This window comes from Lactuca serriola, chromosome 3 (genome assembly GCF_051521515.1).
Source record: "Lactuca serriola cultivar US96UC23 chromosome 3, Lser_US96UC23_V15, whole genome shotgun sequence".
In the NCBI taxonomy this organism is placed as follows: Eukaryota; Viridiplantae; Streptophyta; class Magnoliopsida; order Asterales; family Asteraceae; genus Lactuca; species Lactuca serriola.
In genome coordinates this window covers 40578637-40606486 of record NC_136410.1, presented here as the reverse complement: position 1 = coordinate 40606486, position 27850 = coordinate 40578637, and the positions used below count along the sequence as shown (strand labels likewise).

The 27850-nt window shown below is 35.7% G+C and overlaps 3 protein-coding genes across 4 annotated transcripts; 1 reads left to right on the top strand and 2 right to left on the bottom strand.

Moving 5' to 3' along the window:
- Positions 1–8999: 8999 nt before the first annotated feature.
- Positions 9000–12873, top strand: LOC145092009 (electron carrier/ protein disulfide oxidoreductase). 2 transcript variants are annotated; one of them, XM_079029879.1, is made up of 6 exons: positions 9000–10616; positions 10770–10825; positions 10929–11159; positions 11243–11534; positions 11668–11864; positions 11951–12873. In XM_079029879.1, exons 1-6 carry the CDS (start codon positions 9486–9488, stop codon positions 12096–12098), a joined length of 2055 nt encoding a protein of 684 aa, XP_078886005.1. In that variant the 5' UTR covers positions 9000–9485; the 3' UTR covers positions 12099–12873. The 2 variants fall into 2 exon arrangements, with proteins under 2 accessions (XP_078886005.1, XP_078886004.1); XM_079029878.1 differs by having other exon boundaries at positions 9002–10616; positions 11945–12873.
- A 3957-nt stretch (positions 12874–16830) lies between these two features.
- Positions 16831–19908, bottom strand: LOC145094366 (protein DETOXIFICATION 30-like). Its single transcript, XM_079032595.1, has 8 exons — positions 19582–19908; positions 18934–19475; positions 18485–18571; positions 18263–18319; positions 17933–18171; positions 17726–17844; positions 17551–17637; positions 16831–17120 (listed from the first exon to the last, which is right to left on the bottom strand). The coding sequence occupies exons 1-8, from the start codon at positions 19906–19908 to the stop codon at positions 17019–17021; spliced, it is 1560 nt and encodes a 519-aa protein (XP_078888721.1). The 3' UTR covers positions 16831–17018.
- Positions 19909–22552: 2644 nt separating this feature from the next.
- LOC145092008 (cysteine-rich receptor-like protein kinase 2) lies at positions 22553–27262 on the bottom strand. Its single transcript, XM_079029877.1, has 9 exons — positions 27076–27262; positions 25880–26725; positions 25089–25772; positions 24854–24967; positions 24607–24743; positions 24189–24399; positions 23839–24073; positions 23463–23613; positions 22553–23219 (listed from the first exon to the last, which is right to left on the bottom strand). The coding sequence occupies exons 2-9, from the start codon at positions 26694–26696 to the stop codon at positions 22740–22742; spliced, it is 2829 nt and encodes a 942-aa protein (XP_078886003.1). The 5' UTR covers positions 26697–26725; positions 27076–27262; the 3' UTR covers positions 22553–22739.
- Between the last annotated feature and the right edge of the window lie 588 nt (positions 27263–27850).

Below are 27850 nucleotides of genomic sequence, written 5' to 3'. Positions count from 1 at the left end.
GAAGGAACATGAAAAGAACTACCCCACTCATGATCTGGAGTTGGCAGCGGTAGTATTCGCCTTAAAGATATGGAGGCATTATCTTTATGGCACAAAGTGTAAGCTTTTCACCGATCATAAGAGTCTCCAATATCTCTTTAATCAGAAGGAATTGAACATGAGGCAACGACGCTGGCTAGAGTTACTCAAGGACTACGACTGTGAGATACTTTACCACCCTGGTAAAGCAAATGTTGTTGTTGATGCTCTCAGTCGGAAGGTAAACCTTGAAAAGAAAAGGCCAAGAGCGTTGAGAATTGAAGTTGTCTCGACAATTGTGGAAAGTATAAAGAAAGCTCAAGAGGAAGCTTTGGAGAAAAATGACCGAAAGGAAGAACGTTTGGGCAAAACGTTAGTGTTCGGTACAAACAACCAAGGGTTGAAGGTATTCCAAGATAGGATTTGGGTACCTAAGACGGGCGGAGTAAGAGATCTTCTGATGGAAGAAGCTCACAAGACCATGTACTCGATTCATCCCGGCAGTACAAAAATGTATAAGGATTTAAAGCCCTATTATTGGTGGCCGACAATGAAGCTCGATGTTGCTAAGTATGTGGCCGATTGTGTGACTTGTGCTAGGGTTAAGGCACAACATCAGAAACCATATGGGAGTTTAGAACCTTTACCCATACCCATGGGTAAATGGGAAGACATCACCATGGATTTTGTGACTAAACTGCCCAGAACAAGGAACAGTCACGACATGATTTGGGTGGTCGTTGATCGCTTCACTAAGAGTGCGCATTTCATAGTAGCCAAAGAGAAGTGGTATATGGATAAACTTGCGAATTCTTACGTGAAGGAAATTGTGAGGCTTCACGGTGTTCCGTTAACGATTGTGTCCGATCGTGATAGCCGTTTTACCTCGAGATTTTGGAGGATTCTACAAGAGGAATTGGGTACCAAGTTATGTTTGAGTACAACTTACCATCCGCAAACTGATGGTCAGAGAGAACGAACGATTCAAACATTGGAGGATATGCTGAGAGCATGTACCCTAGAATTCCAAGGTAACTGGGATGAACACTTACCTCTAGTAATAATAGTTTCCACTCAAGCATTAAGATGACACCTTATCATGCTTTGTATGGGGAAAAGTGTCGAACGCCATCATGTTGGCTGGAAGCTGGGGAAAAGCAGTTTATGGGACCTGAAATAGTCCATGAGACTGCTGAAAAGTTGAAAGTGATAAGGGAAAGGATGTTAGCTGCTCAAGATCAACAAAAGAGTTATGCTGACAAGAAAAGACAACCGATAACCTTTGAAGTTGGAGATTTGGTTTTACTTAAAGTCTTGCCGTGGAAGGGACTTATAAGATTTGGTAAAAGAGGGAAGTTGAGTCCAAGGTTTATTGGACCATTTAAAGTTCTCCAGAGGATCGGGAATCAAGCTTACAAGCTAGAGTTACCGGAAGAACTTGAGGGTATTCATAACACCTTTCATGTGTGTTACTTGAGAAAGTTCACGGGAGATGTGCCCGACATAATTCCGATTTCCGAGTTAAGATTGGATGAAAACAAGAGGTTGATCGAAGACTATGAAGTTACGACACAAGATGGTCGATTTAGTGCTTGTGCGCTGGAAACATACGAATGGACCAAATCTCACTTGGGAAATGGAGAGTGACATGATGAGTCGCTACACGTAGTTGTTTGGTGATATGTGATTCCGGGGACGGAATCATCCTAAGGGGGAGAGGATTGTAACACTCGTGTTTCTAGCCTAGGCATTTATATTGAGTTGATAGTCTAGGTTAACCTTTGTAACTCATTTTGAAGAAATGAAAAGGAATTATGTGAATATTATGTGAATTATGTGTTTTATGCTTAATTATTAGGGCTTAATTAATTAAGAATAAAAATAAGCGCCAAAATTAAAGTGTGAGATAAGCCTGATATCTTTACATAAAGTTTTAGTGGTCGAAACAAGGATTTCGTGGATATAAAGAATACCAAAATCCGAGTTATAACGAAGAAGTTATGACCTGTCGAAGTTTCGCGACAAAACCGGCACGGTGCTGAATGTCCTAAAAAGTGAGTTTTTGATAAACTACTTTTTAGCCTTAGTAATCTAAATGAAAGTCGTAGTATTCATTAAACCGAGAAGTTCGATTAAAAGAATGCCCAAATCTGACTTCGTATGAGGAAGTTATGATTTTTCGAAGTTTCAGCTTAACAATAGACAGCTAAAAACTCGAATTTTAGATCGAGTGATTTTTAGCCGACACAACCTAAACGAGAATTGAAGGTCTCGTCATTAGGAGCACAACGGTAAAAAGTCTGACGAAAATGGACGTCAGATGAAAAAGTTATCATTTTTTAACGAATTTCCTGTCCCGGTCTGTTAAAAATAATAATATAAAATTTAAAGTCAAAATTAGCCGACGAAGTCTAAATGGAAGTTGTAGAGCGTAATTTTAGCTACGCGTGCATATAAAGAACGTCAAAAACGGAGCTCGTATGCGAAAGTTATGGATTTTAGAAGTTTTGGCGCGAAAATCGAGAAAATCCGCATAGTCACACTTTGCCACATCACCCTCGCTGAAGAAGTGCCACGTGTCCTGCTGAGTCACCAACCTGCTGAGTCATCCGAGCTGCTGACTCATCCGAGCACATGGCCTAATCCGAAGTGGTCCAATAGCGGTGCGACACGTACCCTCCTAGCACATGTCCGAACCCTCACAGCATGTCACGAACCCCCCTACTTCGGACCCTAGATCTCGGCCCATTCACAGACCGCCAGCAGCCCCTTCGCACGCGCAACCCTCGTGCGAGCCTTCCCTGCGAGCCCTCGGATCTGTGAGGCGTGGCTTCCTCCTGACCGTCCGATCAGAAGCTTCACCCTATAAATAGAAGGCTGCGAGCCTTCTCGGATATTTTTAAGAAATTGTCATATTTAGCCCCTTTCTTCATATTTTCTTCACCTTAACCTTCCGCGAAGCCCCGGTATCGATTGTAAATCCCGGAATACTCCACGAAGTGCCCGTGAAGCCCGGAAAATTTATCTTTTCGGTTTCGAAGCCCGACTTTTGCAGAGCCCGGTTTCTCAATAAAACTCCCGGTTTTATTAGAAATAATCGTTTTAGGAAATGAATTGTTGCCTGATTTTCATCAAAATATGTGAGTGTGTAGTTACTCTCAATTTACACATAGATATGAAGTATTTACCTTGAAATACGTGTTATGTGTAAATATATTAATTGTTTAATTGAGGTAACTGTTGAATTGATGTTTTATAGAAGTTTTAAACTGTATATGCTTTTTATCTACAAAATATGTTAAGTAGAACATGGGTAGATGAAATAGTTGATGTGTGTTAAAAAGGTGAGAGGCCTCGATGTTGTTGTTGTTGTTGTTGTTGTTGTTGTTGTTGTATTCATCTAGCAGAGTATAGATGACGACCACAGACTTTCTAGATAGTCCAGTGGAACACTAGCAGGTTCGCAACTTGTAGGTGTTGATGAATTAAATGTTCATTGGCGTACTCCATCCCCCTCATGGTTGCCTTAAGGACATGTATGGCTGAGGAAACCCCTTAGCAGTAGTGTCCATCCCGATGATAATCCTTAGGCTAGGTCCCTTGTGATAGGTGTTTAGGGACGTAAAGTGAGGACAACGGGAATGGGTAATCAATGTTATTGTTGATTGGTGAACTTAATAAGTATATTATTGTGGGTTGAAAACCCTATATGCTCACCAGGCTCCCAAGCCTGACCCAATCAGCTTTTTATGTTACAGGTAGTGGACCCCGAGCATAGTCGGAGGATGACGAGAGATTTTTGGATTATAGGCCAGTAGTTGTAAATAACTGTTGAAAGGCTTATAATGTCTTGTTTATGCTTTTGATCTGTATCGGAACATGACATCCCGAGGTTTTGATATATATATGGAAAACATATACCTTCTTAATGAAGGGTTTTGATAAACTTTTATCATATTTTGTTTGGGGACCAATTCCGCAACATCTTTTAAAAAGATTTCTCTGATTTTATTTTAAAAAGCATAAATTAAATCGGTCTTTTCTGGCCGAGAAATTAGGGAATGTCACACCTTCTTCTTGGCATTTCATCCATTTCCTTTTATTCTCACATTGTCCATGTTGACCAATCTTTTAACTATACACATCTTTCCATGTTATTAACCAATAACAAGGATGTACCCAGGTTTCAGGAACTCCAACTTCCACTCCATTATATACCATGTCAAATATTATAGTTACTCTATGCTTTCATCATATAGAATTTACCTTCCATAACCTACATGTATAACCTTTTGATGGTTTTTATAGGTTACGGAAATTATGTACATACAAAAAAAAAAAAAAACACTTAACAATTAAGGATATATGAAACCTATAAGGATCTATGTCTTCACATTAAAAGCAACATGCAATGAACTGTAAACCCTACAAGGACCCTAGTAAAATCAAAATCACTAGATTTAGGGTTATATATCTTTTGGATTGTTATAGCAAACAATTCCTTGAATCCTTCCTTGTAGATCTTCATAAAGAAAGCACCAAAAGTATGATGCCTCTAATGGATCATACCTAAATTTAGAAACTAGAAAAAAAAGAGGAGAGAGGAGAAGGGGGAGATTTTCGGCTAGGGTTTCACATAGAATGATGGGTGAAAATTCTGAGGGTTGTGACCCTTTATATAATTGCTAGGAAACCTTAGAAACCCTATATTTGAATATAAAATAATATTATTTCAAATCTTAGTGATTATCTACTTTCCTTATATCAAATGAAGCATTCTTGATTGCCTTAAAAGGCATCTCAAAATCGTCTATACTAGGAGGTTTCTAGAATCTCTTCTTTGCTCAACTATTAAGAAATTACAAAGTAACCCTTGCACTTCTAATTAATTTCAACTGATCCCAAATTAATTCTGATCAATTCTTAATTAATTTAATCTATTTTTGATTAATTTTGTTGATCATATAATAAACTAATAAATTTCATTTCTCTATAAATATCATTATAATCAGTTTCTTATTATGAGGGCAACCCAAAAAGGACTTTGCTTCTAATTACAAGTTTATACCAATTTAGTTATGAGCTTAGACACCTTAATCCAACACCATTTTCCCTCATATTTACCATAAACTGATCCATAGGAGTACCACTAACCTGATACTTGTCATTGCCATCAAATATGCACCTGTATTAATCAACATCCGTTTTTGCTTGTTCTAAAATTATGGCGGCATATGGTGTCAATGCTCCCTCATATTTGTCAATTGCTTTTTGTACAATTTTCAACCTCTTCATCAAGTAATCCCTTATAAACTCTGCATGTGTGATAATAGGCTTGTCTCTTCCCTCTTCCAACTTTGAATTGAAAGCCTTATAAATGTTATTCAATAATACATATGTATGTGCCCTTCTTATAAATTTATTACAATGAAAATATTAAAAAAAAATGATCATTCATCCATAATAATATAATATGCACCAACTAAATATTAGAGTACGCATACCATAAAAATGGCTTAAAGACCAATGTTTTGGTGAAATCTTACTCAACCATGCATGAACTTCATTGTTCATTTTCTGCAAATCCGCCATGACCTTATTGAAATGTACTTATGTCGTTGTCATGCCACAAATCCACACTTGATCCTCGATGTCATCACCCTTCCACTGAAGTCTCATGTTCTTATGTATATGCCTCAATCAATATCAGTGCTCAACATTTGGAAACAAATGGGCAATTGCAGGTATCACCCCCTTTCAAACACATATTTAGCTTCTCTTGAGAGGTTGAAAGTTGATTAAAAATATAAAACAAAATCTTATTTTATTAAAAACACTAATAATTACTCGACTTATAAGATCCAGGTAACCAATAGCTGGAAAATCAAATTTATTATCTTTCAACAAGACACGTGACATACTCACAACAAGACATGTGTAAACTACCTTGGGTAGGTGACGTTTTCTTTTGTCGAGAGATCTACATAACACGTGTCTCGTTTCCAAGGCACTATCAGCGTGACTCACGTTATAATTTCTTTGAAATTTCTAATTTCCATGTTGTTTTAGTGTTGATTTGATTTTTTTATCATGTCTATTAGTTGTGAGACTCATTTATTACATTGATTTATTTTAAAAAAAATAATAATAAACAAACATATAAACAACTAAACTAATTGGATTCAATTTAGAAATTATAAGGAAAGTTGCATTAATAAATTAGATATATATTTATCATTGCATTTATTACATTTAAAGGTTATATAAAATGTAATAAAATGAAAAAAAAAAACTACAAAAAATGACACATGTATATAATTTAATCTTAATTACCATAAAATGACATGTATCATAATGCATAAGAAGATAACAAATGCCAAAATGATTTTCATTTATTAGAGAGGATTATCCACAATACAAATACATTTATATGCTCACTTGATTGGATTATCAGTTAAGATGCAAAGTAATACTAATATTTAAATAGCATTTGCTTTTATCGTTTGGGTTTTAATATTTTTTAACTTATTATAAATTTTTGTTTACAAAATCACTAAATTGGTATGTACAAAAAAATCAATTAGTTAATACTGAAACTACAATATAATATAATATAATTATAAATATTTTATCAGGCATATTCTTTTTCTTACCCATGAAGTGATGAATGTGTTGCAAAACGCAATACGTCTTTATGGAATAAGAAAACGCGTTTTAGAAGAGAAATATTTCTTTGTCGCTTCAAAATTTCAAATATCGTAGGAAAAATGATTAAAAATATATATAAACTGTTTAGAAAATTCAAGTTATAAATATAATTTAAAAAAACCCAGGGTTGTTCATTATTCGGATAAAACCGACTTATCCAATTGGACAATTTGCTTCTTGTTTAAAGTTGGATAATATTATAATTATATGTCGTTTTAAAATGTTTCGGTTTTTGAAAACCGAATTATAAAAACCGATCCAACCGAATTGTAATTGGATCGGATCAGATTGGATTTGAAATTAGTTTGGACAATTCGGATCCATGTTTTGAAAACCGAAATCAATTTGGATTTACTTGATTGGATCGGATCAAACCGATCCATCCAAACGAACACCCCTAAAAAAACAGTTGAAATTCAAAACTACATATTTTAACTCCTATCTTTAGGTAAAACATTTTTTTTTGACTTTTAAAGGTTGATTTTTTTTTTGATCTGAAGTTGTGACAACTTTTTAATTGTCATCGTACAATGAGTGAGATGACAAACGGGCAACAAGCTGTGCCGCTACGCCTTTTTGAATGGTAAAACTAATTATTTTAAAGACTACATCCGAAGATCTAGGAGATATAACATTACTATGCATGATTTGTTGTACTCTTTTAAGAAGCTCTACCGCATCCGGTGCGAGGAAACCAAACGTATCAAATGCAAATGATATGAACACGTGTTGATTTTCCAGGCACGATCTCTCATGTTTGGTGACTTTGCATGTGGTTGCTTTTAAAGCAGCATGTCCTGCTGTGAAACCCCCAACCCTCAGGCCCACGAGAGGGGATACCCCTATAAGATCCACACATGCATGTTTCCCTCCGACCCATCCAAAAATCAAAATGTCAGCCGGTCTGAGGGTTGACCTTCCTTCTGTCGGGTCAGTCAAGAAATTAACAGGTGTCTCTTTCTTTGCGGAAACCCCGACACGTTTAAATATGTCAAACACGACATCCCTAACCATATCGTGCTTGTATTTGAACCCCGATAGTTCTTTACAGTGAACTGCATGCTCCCCAAAAGAGTCCAAACATGCCTTGCGACACACATGACATATCTCGTCAGCTGGAAAAATGAGAATCATGAGTCGATATTTGAGAATAGTATGATACTCCACGGGAGACATGTGTTGACCAAGCCCATCTATAGGGATAGCCAGAAGAAATCTTGAGCACGTGGTGCACGTAAGCACTGGAAAACCACTTTCTGCCGAGCCGTCATGTCGAAATGCACTTCCATGTCTTGGACAATTTTATGAAAAAAGACACTCGCCAGTGTATTCTGGGATTTAGGGGGGGCGGTGTCTTTAGTAGTAAAATTGTTAAGGTCAAAATCTGGAAGCTCGTTGCGAAGGGATGCCAAGACACAATCATAGTTAGAATCCATACCATGTATACTGCTATCCCGTAAGATGTGGTCTTGCAATACCCAAGATTGGGCCCTTGAGGCAACAAAAGCATAGGAGGTAGCCTCTACTGCCGAGTATAAACCCAAACCCCCAAATCTAATAGGTAAGGAAGCAATTCGCCATTGTATGTCACCAAAGAAAGGGCCTCCACAAACCACAATGTCCTCAATCGTCTCGCGTAATCCATTGTCAAAGAATATTGTTGCCTCCTCCATGTGAACGGGTTGACACGTCCTCAACCCAAAGAAAAGCTTAGCAATACTCATACAAGACCGAAGAAGAAGGAGCTCACTCTGGGGGTCAGACAATTGTGGAAGAAGGCGCATCAAATTCACAGCGTTTTCGGCTCTCTTTATGGCTAGGTTGCGAATGAAACTAGCATCTCTACTAACAACTCCCCAAAAGAAGTTTCACCCCCAAAGGATGCCCATCAATAATAAGAGGGTGTTTGGGAAAACTTTTTAAATGACTTTTGCCTTTTAACTTTTCTAAAAAGTTATAAAGATGTTTGGAAGATGCAAAAGTTCTTTTCAAAATAACTTTTGGTAAAGAAGAAAATGATAGGTTTTCAAAAGTCAAGAAAATGTGACTTTTTGTAACTTTTAAACTTTTAAAGCTAAATCACATTTAAAAGTCAAAAAATATTACCCAATCATTTTTTAAAACCCACTTTTGGCTTATGTCTCCTCAAAAGAACTTTGAGGCTTAAAATTTTTTCCCAAACACCCCTAATATTGTATTGGTAAAGTTCTATAAATCATTTTAATTTTCTTACACTATCAACACTAAAACACAACACCATTTACAAATTTTATGTTATCACAATTAGGGCCTGTCCGTTATACGAACCTTCTTCATGTTGTCATGTTGATTTTAATGTTAAAGTGACCCCTCAAACGCTCTTTAACACAAACTTTCTTCATGTCGCCATGCTTTCCTAGATTGGATTGATTGCTGTCATTCTCAGTTTCTCACGTCTTTCTGCCTTCCTTCATTCTTACTATCGCACACACCAAATCAACAATTGTGTCCAATAAATCCGAAATTGAGAAACGTCGCTGAAATTCCCGCCAAATTAGGAGTCGGCGTCCAGGTCGACGTTTGCAATTGAGGCTGAACATGGAAAAATCCGATCCAATAGTCGATTCCCTTATCGATCGGACCTATTACGTTCTCGATTTGGCGCGCCTTTACTGTCGATCCGATTCGCATACCGACTGCGTTTTGGTACGACTCCGTACCGCTTTTGGGTACAGCGCGTTCAGAACGTAGATCGTGGGCATTGAGCGATTTAGGTAACTATGGAAGACAAGGAGAAGGATAATTCGATAAATGATACAACACTAAATTCCATTACCAAAGAGGGGGAGGGGGAGATATTGGATTGCATTAAAGACACCGAAGAGGAGGAGGATCGGGAATACTCTTCTGAAACGGTCAAAGTCGACCATCAACCTACTGAAAAATTGGAAACGGAGGCCCATCATATTCAGGAAGAATCTTCAAAGGATGTTAGCCATGTCACTTCTGCAGAGGATGGTGAAAAGATAGGTGATGACTTGAATAATCATGAGGATATCAGTAAAAGTTCATTATCTGAAAAAACAGAGGACAATCAAACCGACCCTAAAGATAACACTTGCAGTAATAAGGAAGAAGGGCTTGTAGTTGATGGAACTTGGGAACCTATAATGGAAGCCAATCCCGGAAAGGCTTCAGTTCTCACAAAGTTTGTAAAGTTGAAGAGCTTATATGCAGTCTCTAATGTATTCCACCGTCTTTCCAGAAAAACTGATGTGCAGAATGATTCTGATGAAAATAACAAAAACATAAAGGAGGTAAAGACAGATGAAAGAGAAAGCCAAGAGACAACACTGGAGAAGGATCAGGATGAGGGAAAGAACAAAAAGGAGGCGAGTCTGAGTCTTGAGTCACCAAAATCAATAGCAATGAAAGGAAGGGTTGTACTATATACAAGGTTATGGTGCGCAGATTGCAAAGAGGCAAGGCTATTTCTACGTAAGAGAAGGCTCAGGTATTTGGAAATAAATGTAGATGTGTACCCAGGTAGAAAATTGGAGCTAGAAAAGATGACTGGCTCCTCAGATGTGCCTAGAGTGTTTTTCAATCAGTTCCCAATTGGAGGGTTGAATGAGTTAAAAGGTTTGGATGAGTCTGGTAAGCTACAGGAGAAAATAGAGTATGTAACTTCCCAAGGGCCATCGCCAAAAGGTCCTCTACCACCATTTTCAGGGGAAGATGACGTGTCAAGTAGGGGTATTGTAGATGAATTAGCAGTTATAGTCCGGAAGATGAAGGAATCAATTGTTGTTAAGGATCGTTTTTATAAATTTCGGAGGGTGACCAATTGTTTTCTGGGTTCAGAAGCTGTAGATTTCTTGTCAGAAGATCAACTCTTGGAACGAGAAGAGGTACCAATACCATACTTTCTTCTTTCAGTATCTTCATCGATTGCTACAAATTTTAGTTGATTGTGAGAGTGGTTATATTCAACTCAGCTTAGTCTATTATTGTAGTTGTTTGATTGTGATTAAGGGCTCTAATGTCATTTCACATACAAATAGGCTATTGAATTCGCCCGGAAGCTTGCTAAGGAGCTTTTCTTCCGGCATGTTCTTGAGTGAGTACTGAGTAGTTTTATAACTTTTTGAGCTAAAGTTTGTGTTGCCCTTCCTTTTACTCTGTTTCTGATTTGATATCTGGTTGTGTGTGCATAAACCTAGAGAAAATACTTTTGAAGATGGCAATCACCTTTACCGATTTTTGGATCAAGATCCTGTAATAAGTCAGTGTCAAAACATCCCAAGGGGTATCATTCAGTCTAAGAGACAACCTCTTGTAGAAGTTTCACATAGGTTGAGATTTTTACTATATGCCATCCTTGAAGCCTATATATCAGAAGATGGAAGGCATGTTGCTTATAGAACTATCCATGGGAGTGAGGAGTTTGCAAGGTTAGTTCATATACTCTCTCTTAACTCTCAATCGATTTTTTTGAGTAAAAGCGATTCATTTTTTTTTCTTTAAAAAAAAAAAGGTTCTTAAGGATTGCAGAAGAACTTCAAAGAGTTGAGCTAAGTAGAACAGCGAAGGAGGAAAGACTTGCTTTCTTTATCAATCTATACAATTTGATGGCAATTCATGCAATACTTGTGTGGGGTCATCCTGAAGGAGCATTGGATAGAAGGAAATTGTTTAATGAGTTCAAATATGTTATTGGTGGGTGTGCATATTCCCTTTCAGACATCTATAATGGCATATTAAGAGGCAACCAAAGACCACCATATACTCTCATAAAGCCCTTTGGTATCTATGATAGACGCTTTAAGGTCTGTGTGTATATATATATATATATATATATATATATATATATATATATATATATATATATATATATATTTCAGGTGTATATATATATATCTCAACTGTTCCTTAGAAAATGTATATATAAATGTTTTTCAGGTGTCTCTTCCCTATGCTGAGCCTCTTATACACTTTGCACTAGTTTCTGGAAATCGATCTGCCCCTGCTCTTCGATGCTATTCTCCTAAAAACATTGATGTGGAATTGGTGGAGGCTGCTCATGACTTCTTACAAAGTGGGGCATTTGTACTTCATGTGGACTCCATGACAATATCAGTTACTAAAATACTCAAATGGTAAGTAAGTTACAATGAAAACATCTTTATATAATCTGTTTTTCTCCTCACAAAGAAGATGAGATTGTAAAATATGATAGGTACAGTGTGGATTTTGGGAAGAATGCAGTGGAGGTACTGAAACACGCTGCAAATTACTTGGAAGTGGAAAAGACACGAACCCTTTTGGAATTGCTTAATAAGAGTCAGTTAAAAGTGGTATATCAGCCTTATGATTGGAGATTAAACAGCTAACATTACCTACTCAATGTAAAACACTTCAGGTTAAATACTACATCCACCCATCCTTTTTACTTAAAAAAAAATTCACTGCATAAACAACTCTCGTGACACCCCTCCTTTTCTTGATGAGTGGGCCACGTCATGAGGGCTCTGTTGTAAGTTGTTGTTAAATTGTTTTGGGGTACGTTTGTTACACATGGTATATAACAGAACAGAACAGAACAGGTTGTGGTTGTACTGTATTTGACATGCATTGGACTCAGACACATGTGAATAGGACAAAAGTTGCAATTTTTTGTCCCATCTCTTGTCACTTTTAATGATTACTACATTATATTTTGAAAAAATCTACCCTGTCCTAGAATTGCCATCTAAATACCAAGCAATTTTCATTGCTATGATTGTGTAGATTTGTAAAAAAAAAAAAAGTAATTGGGTAGATTTTTCAAAGTACAATGCCTTAATTAGAAAGTAAAATGAAAATACAATATTGTTATAGAAAATGAAAGTAGGGTGCTATAATAAACAGATAAATGAAGGTGCATTGCTATTTCTTACATTTAGCCCTTTATCATGTATTCTTATATCAATATAGTTTTTGGGTACAATCCTTTTGTTCATTGTAGAATCAGAATCGTGAAATCCAGAGAAATATATGTTTATAATAATTTGTATCTCAAAAAGTTAACTCTGGAAGCTCACTTATAATAGATTCTTTCTTTTTGTTACTAGCAATGTGTGCGTGTTATTCCAAAAGGTTGCAATCATTGTCTTGACAATTGTAAAAGGATAGCTTTATTTACTTTCTTCATATTATTAAACACTTGTATCAAGTAAATGTTTTAAGATTTAGTAATTGCACATGCTCTCCTCGAGAATGGTTAATTGTTTAGTTTAAAGTATTGATTTCCTGGTTATATTTGTTGCCATTTTAAATGATTGTATTTTGAGGTTTATAAAGTTGTAGTGATATGAGATACATGTTGTGACATTATGCTCTTTTACACTCTAAGCTTAGCTTAACGTTAGTTGGAAGTTTGCTCATGTTTGTGAATGACTTGGTGATAAATTAATGTTAAGAAAAAAAACCATAAACTTAAAGGATGTAAGGTTACATTATCAATTATATCCTTTTGGTAAAGGAGTTGGAATGTTTAATTTTGATGTTAACCATAGTCATTATGTAACTTGAAAAAAAGAAATGGTATAATGTCGTGCTTTTCTGTCGTTTCATGAGTACGTCTACAAATTATTATTAGTTTTATATTAAATGGATTGAATGTAGTAGTATTAAAAACAGTTGAAACCTGTACAATGGTTTGCTTGTATTTCACTATACTAGGTCTTTTAGACTGCATTTATTGGTGATTTTTGGTGACTACGACATATACATAAGACAAATGAAAGAAGAAGAAAAGCAATAGGGCAACCGTTCATAACGCTGTCCAACTATGTAATGTCATATATATTCCACAAATTTATCTTACAGATTTTGTTGATCAACCATTATTAAATAACAATGATGAAACTGAGTATATTTCATGTCTTTATATTTGTGTTCAATGTTTTTAAATTTTCCTTTCGAGATAGAAGAGTTTACATTGAGTTGTACAAAGCTGAGCCACTACTTCTTCTTAGGATTCAAAACTAATTCTTTTAAAAACATCTATAGATCTTGAGGTCATAACATTACTATGCATTACAGATTTGACTGTATTGAGGAATTGTATGTCTCAGGCGCAAGAAAACCAAAAGTATCAAATGTGATGTAAACACATGTTGATTATACATGCACATTTTTTTGTGGTTCGTCACTGTGCAGTAGGCAACTTTAAAAGTTGTTTGCATCATCGTGAAACCCTCACTCCCTAGGCCCACAAGAGGAGAAATCTCAGTTAGATCTACACAAGTGTGTTTCTTTCTCACCTATCTAAAAACCAAAATGTCAACCAATCTAAGTGTTGATCTTCCTTTCAATAGATCAGCTAAAAAGTTCACGAGTGCTTCTTTCTTGACTGAAACTTTGGCATGCCTAAAAACATCAAAGAGAATGTTCCTTACCATATCATGTTGATACTTGAAAACATTGGAGCTCTCTACAATGTACTGCATGCTCCGCAAAAGACTTTAAGCATGTCTTCCGATAGACTAGGCATATCTCATCAATCGAAAATATAGGAATCATGTGGTTATACTTAAGGATAGTACAATACTCAACGGATGGCACATGTTTGCCAAGACCCTATATATGGATGGCCAAAAGAAAATCGTGAACATGTGATACTCGTAGACTTTCAAAAACCAATTTTTGTCTAACAGTCATGTCGAAGTGTATGTTCATGCCTGGACAATTTTACTAAAGGGGCACTCGTCAATCAATATACCATATGCTCATTGGTTTTTGGTGCTTTGGATTTGAAGACATTCAAAATGACTATATACGATAGTCATTGGAAGGGCGACTACTATTCGGAAAATGAAGAATTGTTTATAGGTATGAGAGCACACATCTATAAACTGCTAATGGGAGTCAACTACTAGGGTACCGAATGATTAAATCCCACTTGAGAGCTTCAAGATAACCCTCGAAAAGGCCACAGACATACCACAACGGAGGGGATTGTGGGGTGTTTTTTGTGTTGGTTCCTGGAGGCGTTGATCACGGGAAAACCAATTTCTATAGAGGGTAAAACCAGTCCATGGGCTATGGGTTATCGAAAATGACTAGTGGAATTTTTTTATAGTACAAGGACAAAGATGATTTGAACATCTTATTCGTATTATAACCTATAGACACATCTTTATTTAGTTTATGTATTTATTAGTTGTTTGTTGATTTTAATTACATTTATATTTTATAGAATCAAAAGTTATACATTTTTTAAAAGCAAAACTTATACATTATATAAAACCAAAATTTATACTAAAAGAAAGACCACATGTTACACGAAAAAAAGGTAAAATGTGTTTTGGAACCATGGTCCGGATCGTACTCCAGAATTCCGAACAATGACTTTCGGAGAATATGGTTACTTTACAAAAAAAAGGTCATTTTTGTCAAAAAGATTATTTATGAGGGTTAGATTACTCAATTTCCCCCCAAAAAAAAAAATCCCAAAACAACAATAGTCTTCGGTGACCTTCTCCCCTGTTTTCCTTAAAGGCCTTCTTCGTCTCTAACCCCGTTCCCGAGTTCAACTTAACGAGAGAAAGGAAAAGAAATTGGTGGAAATGAGAAGAAAGGAAAAGAAATTGGTGTTCCCGAGTTTCATTAAAGGAGGGAAATGGAGGGAAATAGGATGATCACTTTCCCTCCTAACTTTTCTTCGGATTTGGGAGGATTTGGAAAGAAATAACAAAATGATTCATTTTCTTTCCACTTCTTTCCAACTCGGGAACACAAAAAAAATTTGTTTTCTTTTCCTTTCTCTTCTTTTATCTCGTGACTTTCTTTTCTCTTCTCTTCTGTTCTTTTGTTAAACTCGGGAACAAAATTGTATCTTTGTTGTCGACCATAATTTCCTTGTCGTTTGTACTGTTGCCTCAGTTGCGGTATTGTGTCGCCTTTGATCCTTATTGTCTCGTTATTGGTTGTCTTTCCAAAAACCCATATATGGGTAATGGGGTTAGTTTTACCCCAAAATTTTCATAATTTCATGAAAGTATAAGAAAAAAATCCATAGAATCAAGGAATTTTTTTTAAGGATTCAGTTCGAAATAAGAATTTATAATGTTTTTCTTTTGTCCTTTTTCCCATAGATCTGCCATTAAAGTCCTAATTCTCCATATCTGAAAACTTGAAAAAAGATCCAGGGTAGGAAGGAAAAAAATGGATGATAATGTCTTACAGGTAGATATTTCTCACGGGGTTACAGGTTTGAATGTTTGATTCATGTTTGTAGTTCAAGCGATTTTTTTTTGCAAGGAGAACGTTTATGTCCATCAGAATGTTGTTGGGTTACAATTGACCTAGTAACTGAAACACAAAAAACTTGTGTTTCTACTGGTGCAGAAGGTATACTTTAGCATGGAAGAAAAGGTCCCTGGTTGAAGCAACGTGAGATGGTCGGTGGTGATGGCCTGGTAGAATGGAATGGGAAGAACCCGAGAAGAAGGTTCATTTGAATTTTATTTTTGAGTAAATCACATGAATGGTTCCTATGGTTTAGGATAATTTACGTGTTTTGTCTTTAACTTATTTATTTATTTTTTTTTAACTCGAAAGTTTTCTACTATTTGTTTTTGTTACGCGTTTGGTCCCTGTCTTACCTAAAAAAACTGTTTTTTTTATAAACTTTTTAATTTATTTAAATAAACACACCTATCCAACCATTTTCTCCTATTTAAATAATAGTTTTTTTAGGTAAGACAGGGACCAAATTTATAAACTTTTTAATTTATTTAAATAAACACCCAACCATTTTCTCCTATTTAAATAATAGTTTTTTTTAGGTAAGACAAGGACTAAAGACGTAATAAAAACAAACAGTAGGGACCAAACACGTAACAAAAACAAATAATATGGACTTTCCGAGTTAAAAAAATAAATTAGAGAGCAAACATGCAAATTATCCCAAACTATAGGGACCATTCGTGTGATTTACTCTTTATTTTTCTTTCTTTTATTAAAAAGTGGGGTCAAAATTATATTACTGTCTTTTGGTAATTAATTTTCAAATCAGTATGATTTGGTAAATAAGTTTTATGACTACCCAAACGAGAGATTTGTCATTTTCTCTTAAGATAAAGGGACCATTCTAAAATATTAATAACAAAAACTAAAGTACTAGGAGTCTAGGACCCATCTGACCTTAAAATCTTATAAGGTAAGTGAGCTATACTAGCACCACTAAAACACTTGTATTACTACTATACATTAGTGTCATTTGGATTTTGATCAACTCAAGTATACGATACTGGAATAATCATTTGTCATGATGGCCTTTTGAATTGCTCTTTCGGTCTTTCTTCGTCATGATCTTTGTTAAGAATGTCACCACCCCAATGTATGATTCTATCTCCTGCAATGTTTGCCTGTGTTTTCATAAGAGACCAAATGTTGTTCATTTAGATTTTCTTTCCATATTATACAAGTGTGAAAATCTGAATATGTGAATGCATATCCCAAAAAGACATGGAGCTTACATTATCAAATGGGATAGAAAAACACTAGACATCAATGACCAAGCTTTCTAGGTTAAATTTGATTATGGTGAGGATGAGAAACACATTGAAATCTTTTGCATTCCACTCTTTCCGAAGGGATAAAAAGTTTCTAAGTTTCAACTTTTTGCCTATTGATACACTTTTAGTATATATACGAGACGCAAAACACTATGTTTACTCATGCATAACAAACAGAGCCTTATGTATTGAAAATGATCATTTCTTTTAGTATTGTTGTTGCCACAACCACTTGCATGTCTATATCCTACATTTATGACATATATTATTTTGTTCGTACCTCATCATTCCAATTAGTTCGAGAAACCATCATAAGCAAGAGGAAACATTGCATGCTTGCTCCCAAAACCATTCCAGACCATATTCCCTGAGATTCAAAGATCAAAGTATCATGGTTAGTAAGATCAAACCATTTCACTTGTAATAATTTCAAGGTACCATAAAGGAGATATGACCTTGACACCCATATCAAGTATGAACCCTAGAAAAAGACCCAACGGTATGCCAAAAAAGAAATACGACCCAAAATTCATATAGGCTACCGTGGTCTGCCACCCTGCTCCAATGACAACCCCTGCAATATGCAACACCAATTCAACATCCACTAAGGTATGACATGTGTCGCTATTGTGAAAATGTGTCCTTATTGTGATTTGGCATACCCGAAAGAGCGAACCGAATGTTGGTGATGATTATACTGACTCCAAGTAAGGATGTGAGTTCTTCTACAAGTCGCATTACTTCTGGACTGCTAGTGAAAAACATAGGGTATCTTCTTTTGTACACCATAAGAATTGTTATGCAAAGAAGTCCAACTAGAAGTGAAGTTAGGGCTACGACTACCACCGCGAATCGGGCGGTTCTTGGCCTTTTGAACCCAAGCTCGTTTGACACCCTTACACTATGAAAAAACAATTACAAAAATCAAATTCGTTAAAAATTGTTAGTGCTAATTGCCAAATGGAAATTTTTGATCCGGGTTAGGTACAAACCTTACGGCTATATTGAGACCTAAAGAAATTGTGCACACCCATCCTAATATGTTGAGGCTGCAATTTAAGAAACAAGGTTAGATTTACCGTTTCATCATACATGTTGTTTTTCTTTTGTGGATTATGTATTAGAATAACAATTTTTTTTAATTTTATATGCTACAAAAGCGTTATAAATATGGTTTCAAGGTTGGCTGCAAAGGTGGGTCCGTGAACTCTCACCACACAGATAATGCATCAACAGAGGTTTCTGGATTTTCAAAGTACCCCGCAAAAAGAACCAGCGACATCATGTACCAAGTCTCCAAGCTGCAAAGACGTCACTTACAAATGTTACAATGTTTATATTCATTCTCCCTTCAATAATAGCCTGAGTTTTGTTGGGCTTTAGTGACTCAGACTTGGTTGGAGCTTGGACCGGGCCGTGAAGTAATTAGATTGGACCGGCTTTTTAATCCGTTCTGGGCTTTGACCAGACCAAACTTTTGGACTGATTCATGACAGATTTTTAAGGTGTAACTGTAAGTGCAAGTTCTAGTGTTCTACGATGAGTCTTCGGAAAAAGTATTGACTTTTTTAAGGTCTTTAAATCGTTGAAATTGGAAAATCTAAGTTTTTTTTTTTTAAAATTGTTTAATTATTCTGATTTTAAGTTTTCCTTGGAATCTTACCAAAACATTACGGCCGTGGTAAACGAAACGTGAAGAAACCCCTTCAGATTACGAAAAGCTTTCCAGGAAAAACCAGACCACGCTTCACCACAACAACCCCACATAACGTATGCGATCTGAGCCAAGGTTATGAACCACCAGGACCCATCAAGAACCACCGCCGCTCCGGCTAGACCCCACCCGAGCTTCACCATGAACAACCAGCTCAAACACACATGGCTGAGAGCTGCCACCACAGAAATCACTGCCATAGGCATAATGTTGCTTTGTGCTTGTAAGAATTTAGCTATTGGGATCACCGTGGCGTAAGCGAATAGCTGTGGAATCATCCAAACGGCAAAGCTTCCGGCCGCCATTGATATAGTTGTTGTCTGGCCGAGCAGGCGGAGGACTGAGACGCCGAATATGAAAGTAAACATGAGGACCATGGCGGCGGTGTTAAGGACTATCCATGATCTTTGCAGGTAGACTCCGAGCATCTCGATTTTTCCGGCGCCGTAGGCTTGGCCACATAGTGTCTCTAAAGCACTTCCCATCCCACACTACACCCCATAAATAAAATAGTTTATAAACGTTTAACAAGATGAATTAATTTAAAAAGCTACGAAATTTGCATGCGTTGGTATTAACTACTGGATTTCAGCATACCAAGATGGACAAAGAGAAGCCGCCAATGACGGAGTTCTCGACGGAGACGGCGGCGAGTTGGATGGTGCCAAGTTGTCCAGCGAAGAGTTGGGTGGTGGCGCCGAGGGTGTACTGGCAAAGAGATGTGAAGATGGCTGGTCCGGCCAAATACCATAGTCTTTTAGATTCCACATAAAACTCCTTACAAAAATCTCCAACTCCATTGATCTGCACGCCATCTTCATCTGCTTGACATGTCAAGGGCGCCGCCGGTAACCTGCTTAGGATTGTGTAGTTATTGGGACAATTGTCACCGGAGAGAAGTGGCTGCTGCTGTCCATTCTCCATGAAGGTGTTTACAGAACGATAAAAATGTTACTGCAATTTCTTGCTACCCATTTAATTGAAAAGATTTATAGATTATAATTTGTATTATTCTAATATACTTTGTTGATGACAATACACTAGTAATCTGAATGTCGCCACGTACTGCTTTGTGTTGGTAGAAGTATTAACTTCAATTAAATTATGACAATGTGACCGACCAGAAGGTAAATTTTATAAAGAAAATATATGCAGAGTTAGAACTTAGATGATAAAAAAAGGGGAGATATGCATATCGGTAGATAATTGAGGGGTATTCTTTGTAATTTCACGGAAAGCGTTGCAAAGTGGAAGTTTGGAACCCGGGGATCATGGGAGGGATCCACGTGTAGAGGGGTTTAGAAATGTCATCAGATATACATTCTATTTCTTTGTTTTATCGACACAATCCCAAATTATAACTTTTCTGGCTACGGGTCGAAAACGAACCAAACCGATTCAAAGCTAAATTACCTGAAAGCCGAATAAGGGTAATTGCATGAACTGAAAACCGAACCGATTAACCAATTACGGGTTCGGTTCGATTCGGGTATTAATCCGTTTGGTTCAGTTATTAACCGAGTAACATGTATAAGATGATTAAGAACCTAATATAATCGAAAAAAACCAAATAAACCGTATTAATATTCTATAATCCAAATAACCTCAATAATAGAATAACAATGTATTTTTATATATCAACATAAAATATTCAAAGACTAACATAACACAATAACACATTGAAAGAATTACAAGTACATAGTAGATTAACATAAAGAGAATTAACTTTTTACTTGAGTTTTTTGAGTTGGTGCCTAATATTTCATGACTAAACAAAATAGGAACTCGTGAATCCTTAGAGACAATAGGAAATGTAGATTTTTGAAAGTCCGAAACAAAAGGAAGGATCGACAAAAGTGATTTCGAGTTTGGAAATAGTTGTGAAGATTTGTCGATTTTGAAACGAAGAGAACGAGCATATGACTTTTTTCTGTTATGAACGACGATGACAGAAGTGTGAATCGTGATTTTGATTTATGTCGATAAACGAAAGGAGACGAGGAATGCTTATTTGGGTCGGATATTTAGAACCGAATAAACTCTTATTTGGGTAACCTGAACCAAATAACATAAGAACCGAATAAGCATAATATAGATATCCGAATCAAATTGTTTATTCGGGCCTATTTCGGTTCGGTTCGGTTCGGTTCGGTTCGGGTTTAGTGTCGGATCGGTTTAAGCATATTGTAGGCTCAAGACAAAAACAATATAGAGACCATTCAAAAAATATATTTGAACTATTTTTGGTTGATATTATCATATTTTATTCTACTGTTCAACTCAATTTGTCACGTTACAGTTACAACTAACTTATTTTTTAAACTTTTTTAAGTAGTCTATTTGGTAAGCTAAAAAATAGTTTATAAGTTGGTTTTCAAAAAAAAATTTATTTTTTTAAACTTTTTTAAGTTGTTTATTTGATAGGTTAAAAAGTAGTTTATAAATTAGTTTTGTAAAAAGCTACTCCAAGTAGCTGTCAGCTAACTTATAGAGGTTTTTTATTAAAAATTTTTCTCATATCAATTATTTACAAAACGTCGTTTTTTATCGGCCAACTGATCAGCTACCGATTAACTTTTTTAGCTAACTATTAACTAGTTTAGCCTTCCAAACATAATAGTATGCCATTGTTTAAGAAAAGACATTAGTTGTTAGAATTTTGTTGTATTGCCTATCTAAGGATTAATTTTGAAAGCTTTGACTAGTTTCTTGCTAGTATTTTTAAAATGCTTCTATTTGTTAAGAAAAAATATTAACTACTCATATTTGTTCAAAACTTATGATAAAATATTACATTAGAATAAATGTTAGCATGTAAGAACATCATGATCTAGTAAACTTCGTGTCATAGCAACCAATATGGAAGCCATGTCTAACGTTAAACTAGTACAACATCTAATATGTCTAACATCATGAATTAATAAAAATTAAATGGTAGTTTTAAGTTTGATTATAAAAAGGCATATGATTCTAATGGATGGTATTTGTTGAGTGTGTTGCTTATGGGTTTTGGTAATTAGTGGTTGGGTTGGATATATGGTTGCTTATCTTTGGCTTCTTTAGTTTTAGTTTTGGCAAGGGAAAATTGTTATTTTTATGTTACGGTTGGAGATGACGTTAGATTGCATATATACTTGTAGATATGCAAATTTATAGTTTTCATTGCTTTTTTTTTTGACCTACAACTAGCCTAGATGAGCTCCTAGGGATGGTGTTGTGGTATTGGCTTTGAAAAAATTTGGTTAGAAAAAAATTATCAAGTTCTCGCATACCTTTGAGTTTTCAAAATAACTTAACCATCTATATGTATCTATGCACAAGTATATAAAAAGTTTTAAAAAAAAGTCAGCTTGTGCAAGAATATAATTTTTTTTTTTTTAAATTGTAAGAATTATACATAGAAGTGAAGGTAAGTTTTGCAAAAAAAAATGTCCATATCATCTTACTAAACTAAAGTATGTTTGATACAATTGAACAATTTAGTAATAAATGATTCAACTTCTTAAATGATCCAACCTCTTAATGGTTCATTCCTTAACCGTTCACATGATGTATCAAACGCGCCAAATGCCGACCTATTCCTGATGGTTTCATTTATAGATTATAAACAGCCCGCAACTTGTTACAAAAAAATAAGAACATGTGATTGAGCTAGAACATGTCTACTTCCAATCATATTCTCTCTTTTCCAGAAATGGCAAAACGATGAAGTTAGGATATTAATATTTATACAATCTACACGAAGTTGCTCATCATTACAAAAGTGATGATTCTTTCTCTAAAATTTGCTCAAACATATATATATATATATATATATATATATATATATATATATATATATATATATATATATATATATATATATATATATATATATATATATATATATATATATACCTTGGACTAAAAGAAGTATGTGTAACAGTAGGAAGTGAAGCAGGATTGTTTAATCTATGCCTAAAAGCAGTGATTTGAGCAAACTCATTTGTTTCTGTGTCACTTTGAGGTATACAAGGGGGGTTAGAAGGTGAAGGTAAGGGCACAATATTTTTAGATAACATTTGTAGAGCCATAGACATGGTTGGTCTAAGTGATGGAACTTGTTGTATGCAAAGAAGCCCTATGTGTATCACACTTTTTATTTCCTTCTTCATGTTGCTACTGGTGTCATCCTTCAACAGTAAGTTTGGATCAAAAAGCTCCTCCAATGTTCCTTGCTGAAAATTCCTCCATGCCTGAATGTTAGGATTTCATCAACAGCTACTCAAAATGCTATATAAAATAATTGTACTACATATACATTTGAAACCTAGCATGTCATGGGCCGGGCTAAGTATATTCATTTTCTAACATTACTTATATGAGAATGAATGTTATGGATTACAGTTTGCTGAGAACGTTAATGAGTCAACGTACAGCGTTAAGGATTAATTATTCAAAGTGTGATATGTTTTGTTTGGTGGGAAATTTCTACTTACAATCCAAAGCAAGCTGTGAGTGTCCTCTGATGTCTGTATTCTTCTGTTTGGGATTCCAGTAACAACCTCAAGCAAAACCACACCAAAGCTGTACACATCCACTTTTTCTGTTAATTTACCATTCAGTATGTACTCTGGAGCCATATATCCACTGCAAACAGTAAACAAATTTAACTGAGAAAACCCCTCCTCATCTAGATTATAAGTTTAAATTGGAATACAAGGGAGAAATTAATTAAAGCTTCTTCTTAAATCTTAACTTAGCCTGCATGCATAGGACTAGTTGTGCAATGTTCAATTTCTTATTCAAGATCATTCTCATTCAACAGAAGTTGAACATCAGAAGAAGAAGAAAAACAAAAATAAAAGTGCTTACAGTGTTCCTGCAATCCCAGTGCTGATATGATTTTTATCTTCTTGAAAGGACCTGGCTAATCCAAAATCAGCAATCTTAGCATGAAGCCTTGAATCCAACAATATATTAGCAGCTTTTATATCCCTGTGAATGATTCTGGTTTTACTGTTTTCATGAAGGTAGGCTAAACCCTCTGCTATTCCCACAATAATATCAATTCTTTTCGCCCAGTTTAGTTCCTTACCTCTAACTGCATCTGTACAACAAGTTCATAAAGAATTAAATCCCATTCTCATCAACTCATCATGATCGAGTGGCAGAATACCAGAAAATTGAAGTATTTGGAGTATTTGGGAAATCATGAAGCTCACCGAAGATGAAATGATCGAGACTCTTGTTGGGTAGATATTCATAAATGAGAATACTTTCAGGCCCCAAACAGCTGAATCCTATCAGTTTGACCAGATTTTTGTGGTCAACACTACTAATGATGTTGACTTCATGATAAAAGTCCCCTGCTCTATGTCGGTGATTGATGAAAAGTCTCTTGGCAGCAATCTCTCTTCCATCTGGAAGGATTCCCTGTCACAAATTGCATTCATTCCAATCATTTGGTATCTCTAAAACAACATAAACCAAGAATCTAAATCATATACAAAAAGATATGAATAAGTATGTTTTATGATCAAATATATATATATATATATATATATATATATATATATATATATATATATATATATATATATATATATATATATATATATATATATATATATATATATATACCTTGTATACTGTTCCAAATCCCCCTTGTCCAAGCTTGTTCGCCTCATCAAAACAACCCGTGGCTTTCTCGATGGTGGAGTATTTGAAGTTCAAGCTACTATTGTTCACCATCATCAACAATTGAGTGTCATCAGAACCTAAAATCAATGTTTAACGAAATCAAAACATTCCACAACTTGTATCAAACATCGTGTTTTGCTTTCGTAGAGAACCTAACAATAGTCAAAGAATGAGAGACAAGTCATACCTTGTCGTCTTCTTTTTGATTTATTTCTGCGCTTCCATGCATAAAAAGCAATAATACTCGCAATTAAGAATACTAGAGCAGAAGTAACAGCCATTACAATAGCTATTGTTTTCCCTGCAATACCATAAACAGTAGAAATGATGAATCAACCAAAAAAACCTCCAATATATCTTTAACAGAGCATTTATACAAATACAACCCCTGCCAAGAATAGAAACTAGAAAGGATCACTTACCTTTAGATAGTGTGTTGTGATGATCAGGATATAAGAAATTGGAGTCAGAATACTTCATGAAGCAACCAGCATACAATGCATACCCCTCCGACTCAGGCAAGCAGCCTAACATGGACCTAGCTGCTTTTTGCAAACAATACGTACAAGAATCTGTATCTAATGTACGCCAGCAATCAGCCATTGCATACACTGATTTATTAGCTGTTCCAGAAATAAGAGCCTGTTTTCCAGCATGGTACTCTTTACTTTTAGGTGTTGTTTCCACTGTTTGAAACACAGCCTTTGAGGCTGATTGTTCAAAGGCATTGTTTCTCCTTGTTTTATTCACACATATAACTCTGTCTTCTTCCCCTATATGCTCCCCGAAAAAGCTATAATTCTCATACCTCATAAAGCAACCAGTGAGATAAACCCGACCACCTGTACTAGGCAAACAACCAGGAAGAGTAGTAAGTGCTTCAGCAGAGCATAAGTTGCATTCACGGGTAGAAACACCACCATAACACTGAGCAAGTCCATACACCTTATCAGCTTTTGTCCCTCTAACTGCTGTCCCAAAATGTGAAGTTTCCATTTTGGTGCTGATGTCAGCCATTGCCTGCCCAAAATTCAAACTGAAATCGGTTCTGGTGTTCAATTGCTGATGTTCACAATTCCTTTGAATGAGCTGGCTTTTGGCATTTCCTGTTGATCCAATATATGTTATGATTATGATGAGATGAATGAAAGGATTTGCATAAATGGCTATACAGCAAAATGAACTCCTAAAGAAACATGTTTTGAACAATTACCTCCATTATTACCCCGAGTTGAGTCAGCATTAAGAAAATCGATATTAGAATACCTCATAAAACATCCAGTATGTAATGCACGTCCCTCAGACCAAGGCAAGCATTGCAAGATAGAAGAAGATGCTCTCTCCAAACATTCTTTACAACAACTCTCATTCAAAGTCCCCCAACAATCTGCCAGCACATAGGTAGACTCATTTGCTGTCCCCACCACCTTTCTTGCAAAGTAGTCCCTGTTTCTTGGTGCATCCCTTGCAGCATCTGAGATGGAGCGTGTAGCTGAATCCAAAGATACACCATACCTTGTTGTATTCCCACAAATTACTATGTCATTTGATCCTGCATACTCCTCAAAGAAGTTGTAGTTTTGTGTTCGTATGAAGCAACCATCAAGAAACACTTGGCTGCCAACACCAGGCAAGCAAACAGGAATAGCTGTACGTGCTGCAGCATAACATATCATACAGTCATCTGCTGAAAGATCACCATAGCATTCAGCAAGTGCGTAGATAAGATCAGGTCCTGTGCCCATAACTGCTGTTGCTCTGTGTGATGTTTGGATTCGGGTGCTGATTTCCTCCATCACGCGCACAAAGTTTGGAATGAAGTTTGCAGAGGTTGCACGCTGTTGAGAACATGTTAAGTTAAGGACTTGCGATCTGGGATCCCCCTCTGATCTATCTACTACTACAAGTAAAATTATCATGATAGCAGATGATGTTATCTGTACTGATCCTTTCATCTTTATAAGGCTAATTTGTCTTGATCGAATGATTGAGGTGTTTTTGTTCTGGTAGTTAAGAGAGCCGTTCAACATGAATTATCACTTCGCCACATATCCCTGGTCTACAGACACAAAGATTAAAAAAATGGTAATACTAATCATATATGTATACATGACACTATAGACTCTTATTTATCCTCTGATATTCGAAAACAAGTTATCGATTTTATAACAAATATTCACTGCTCTCAGCCGCCACTGCAATGGCAACTTTATGTTGTTATTCTATTATAATCAAATAACTTCTATCAATTTTGAAGTTCACAATTAGCAATCTTACGCGAAATGACTAGCGATCAAAAGAATCGAACAGCTAATAGTCAATGTTGTCAAAATCAATTCGATTCAAATAGATCAACAAAATCATCATACTCATTATTGAAATAGGTTGCAGAAATGTGTGCATTCTTACCTAGTATGTACAGGTAGTTTATCTCGATTGTTGTGGTTGCCTTTTCGAAGAAGAGCTGCTCTTTGTGGAAATTGACGTTGAAATCTGAAAGGTGTACGCATGGCCTGTGGACGACTTTAAAGGATGACTGTATGAAAGTTTTCAAGACCTAACACCAACACCGAACAACACGGTTTTTCTAGGAACAGCAGAACACGGAACAACGCGTAAAAAGCGCAGAAAATATACTTAGACAATTATTTGGTAAAATTTATTAGATTTGGTACGTATCATGGGCTGATCTACTGAGTTTTTAGTTGGAAGGTGGTATTAGTAAAAAATATTTACTAAATGAAGCAAAAGATTGTAAATTTAATTTTCTTAATTTAAAAAGATAAACACAAAAGCGACTCTCTTTCACACCATGACACCACTTATGTTTTATCCCTCCTCGTTTTCTTCTCAGCCGAAACCATTTAATTTTTACTGTCAAACCAGAGGAAACTTTGAGATGGATCCCAGGGTTGGGACCGATGGTAATGTTTCTGATAACAACAGAATCGTTGGTTATCTAGAAAAAAGAAAATTTTCTAAATAAAAAAAAGAGTCTTCCATTAATTGAATGCATCATGAAGTCAAAGATTGTGGGTGTTCAAATATGAACTTATTCTATTTTTCTTGATGTGAGACCATATCCAGACTCCTAGAGACTTAAATGATCACAGATCATGTTAGAATAAATCAGCATTTCTGGATGGGTTAAGATTACATGCATTATTTCAAAGTCTCTTCAAGA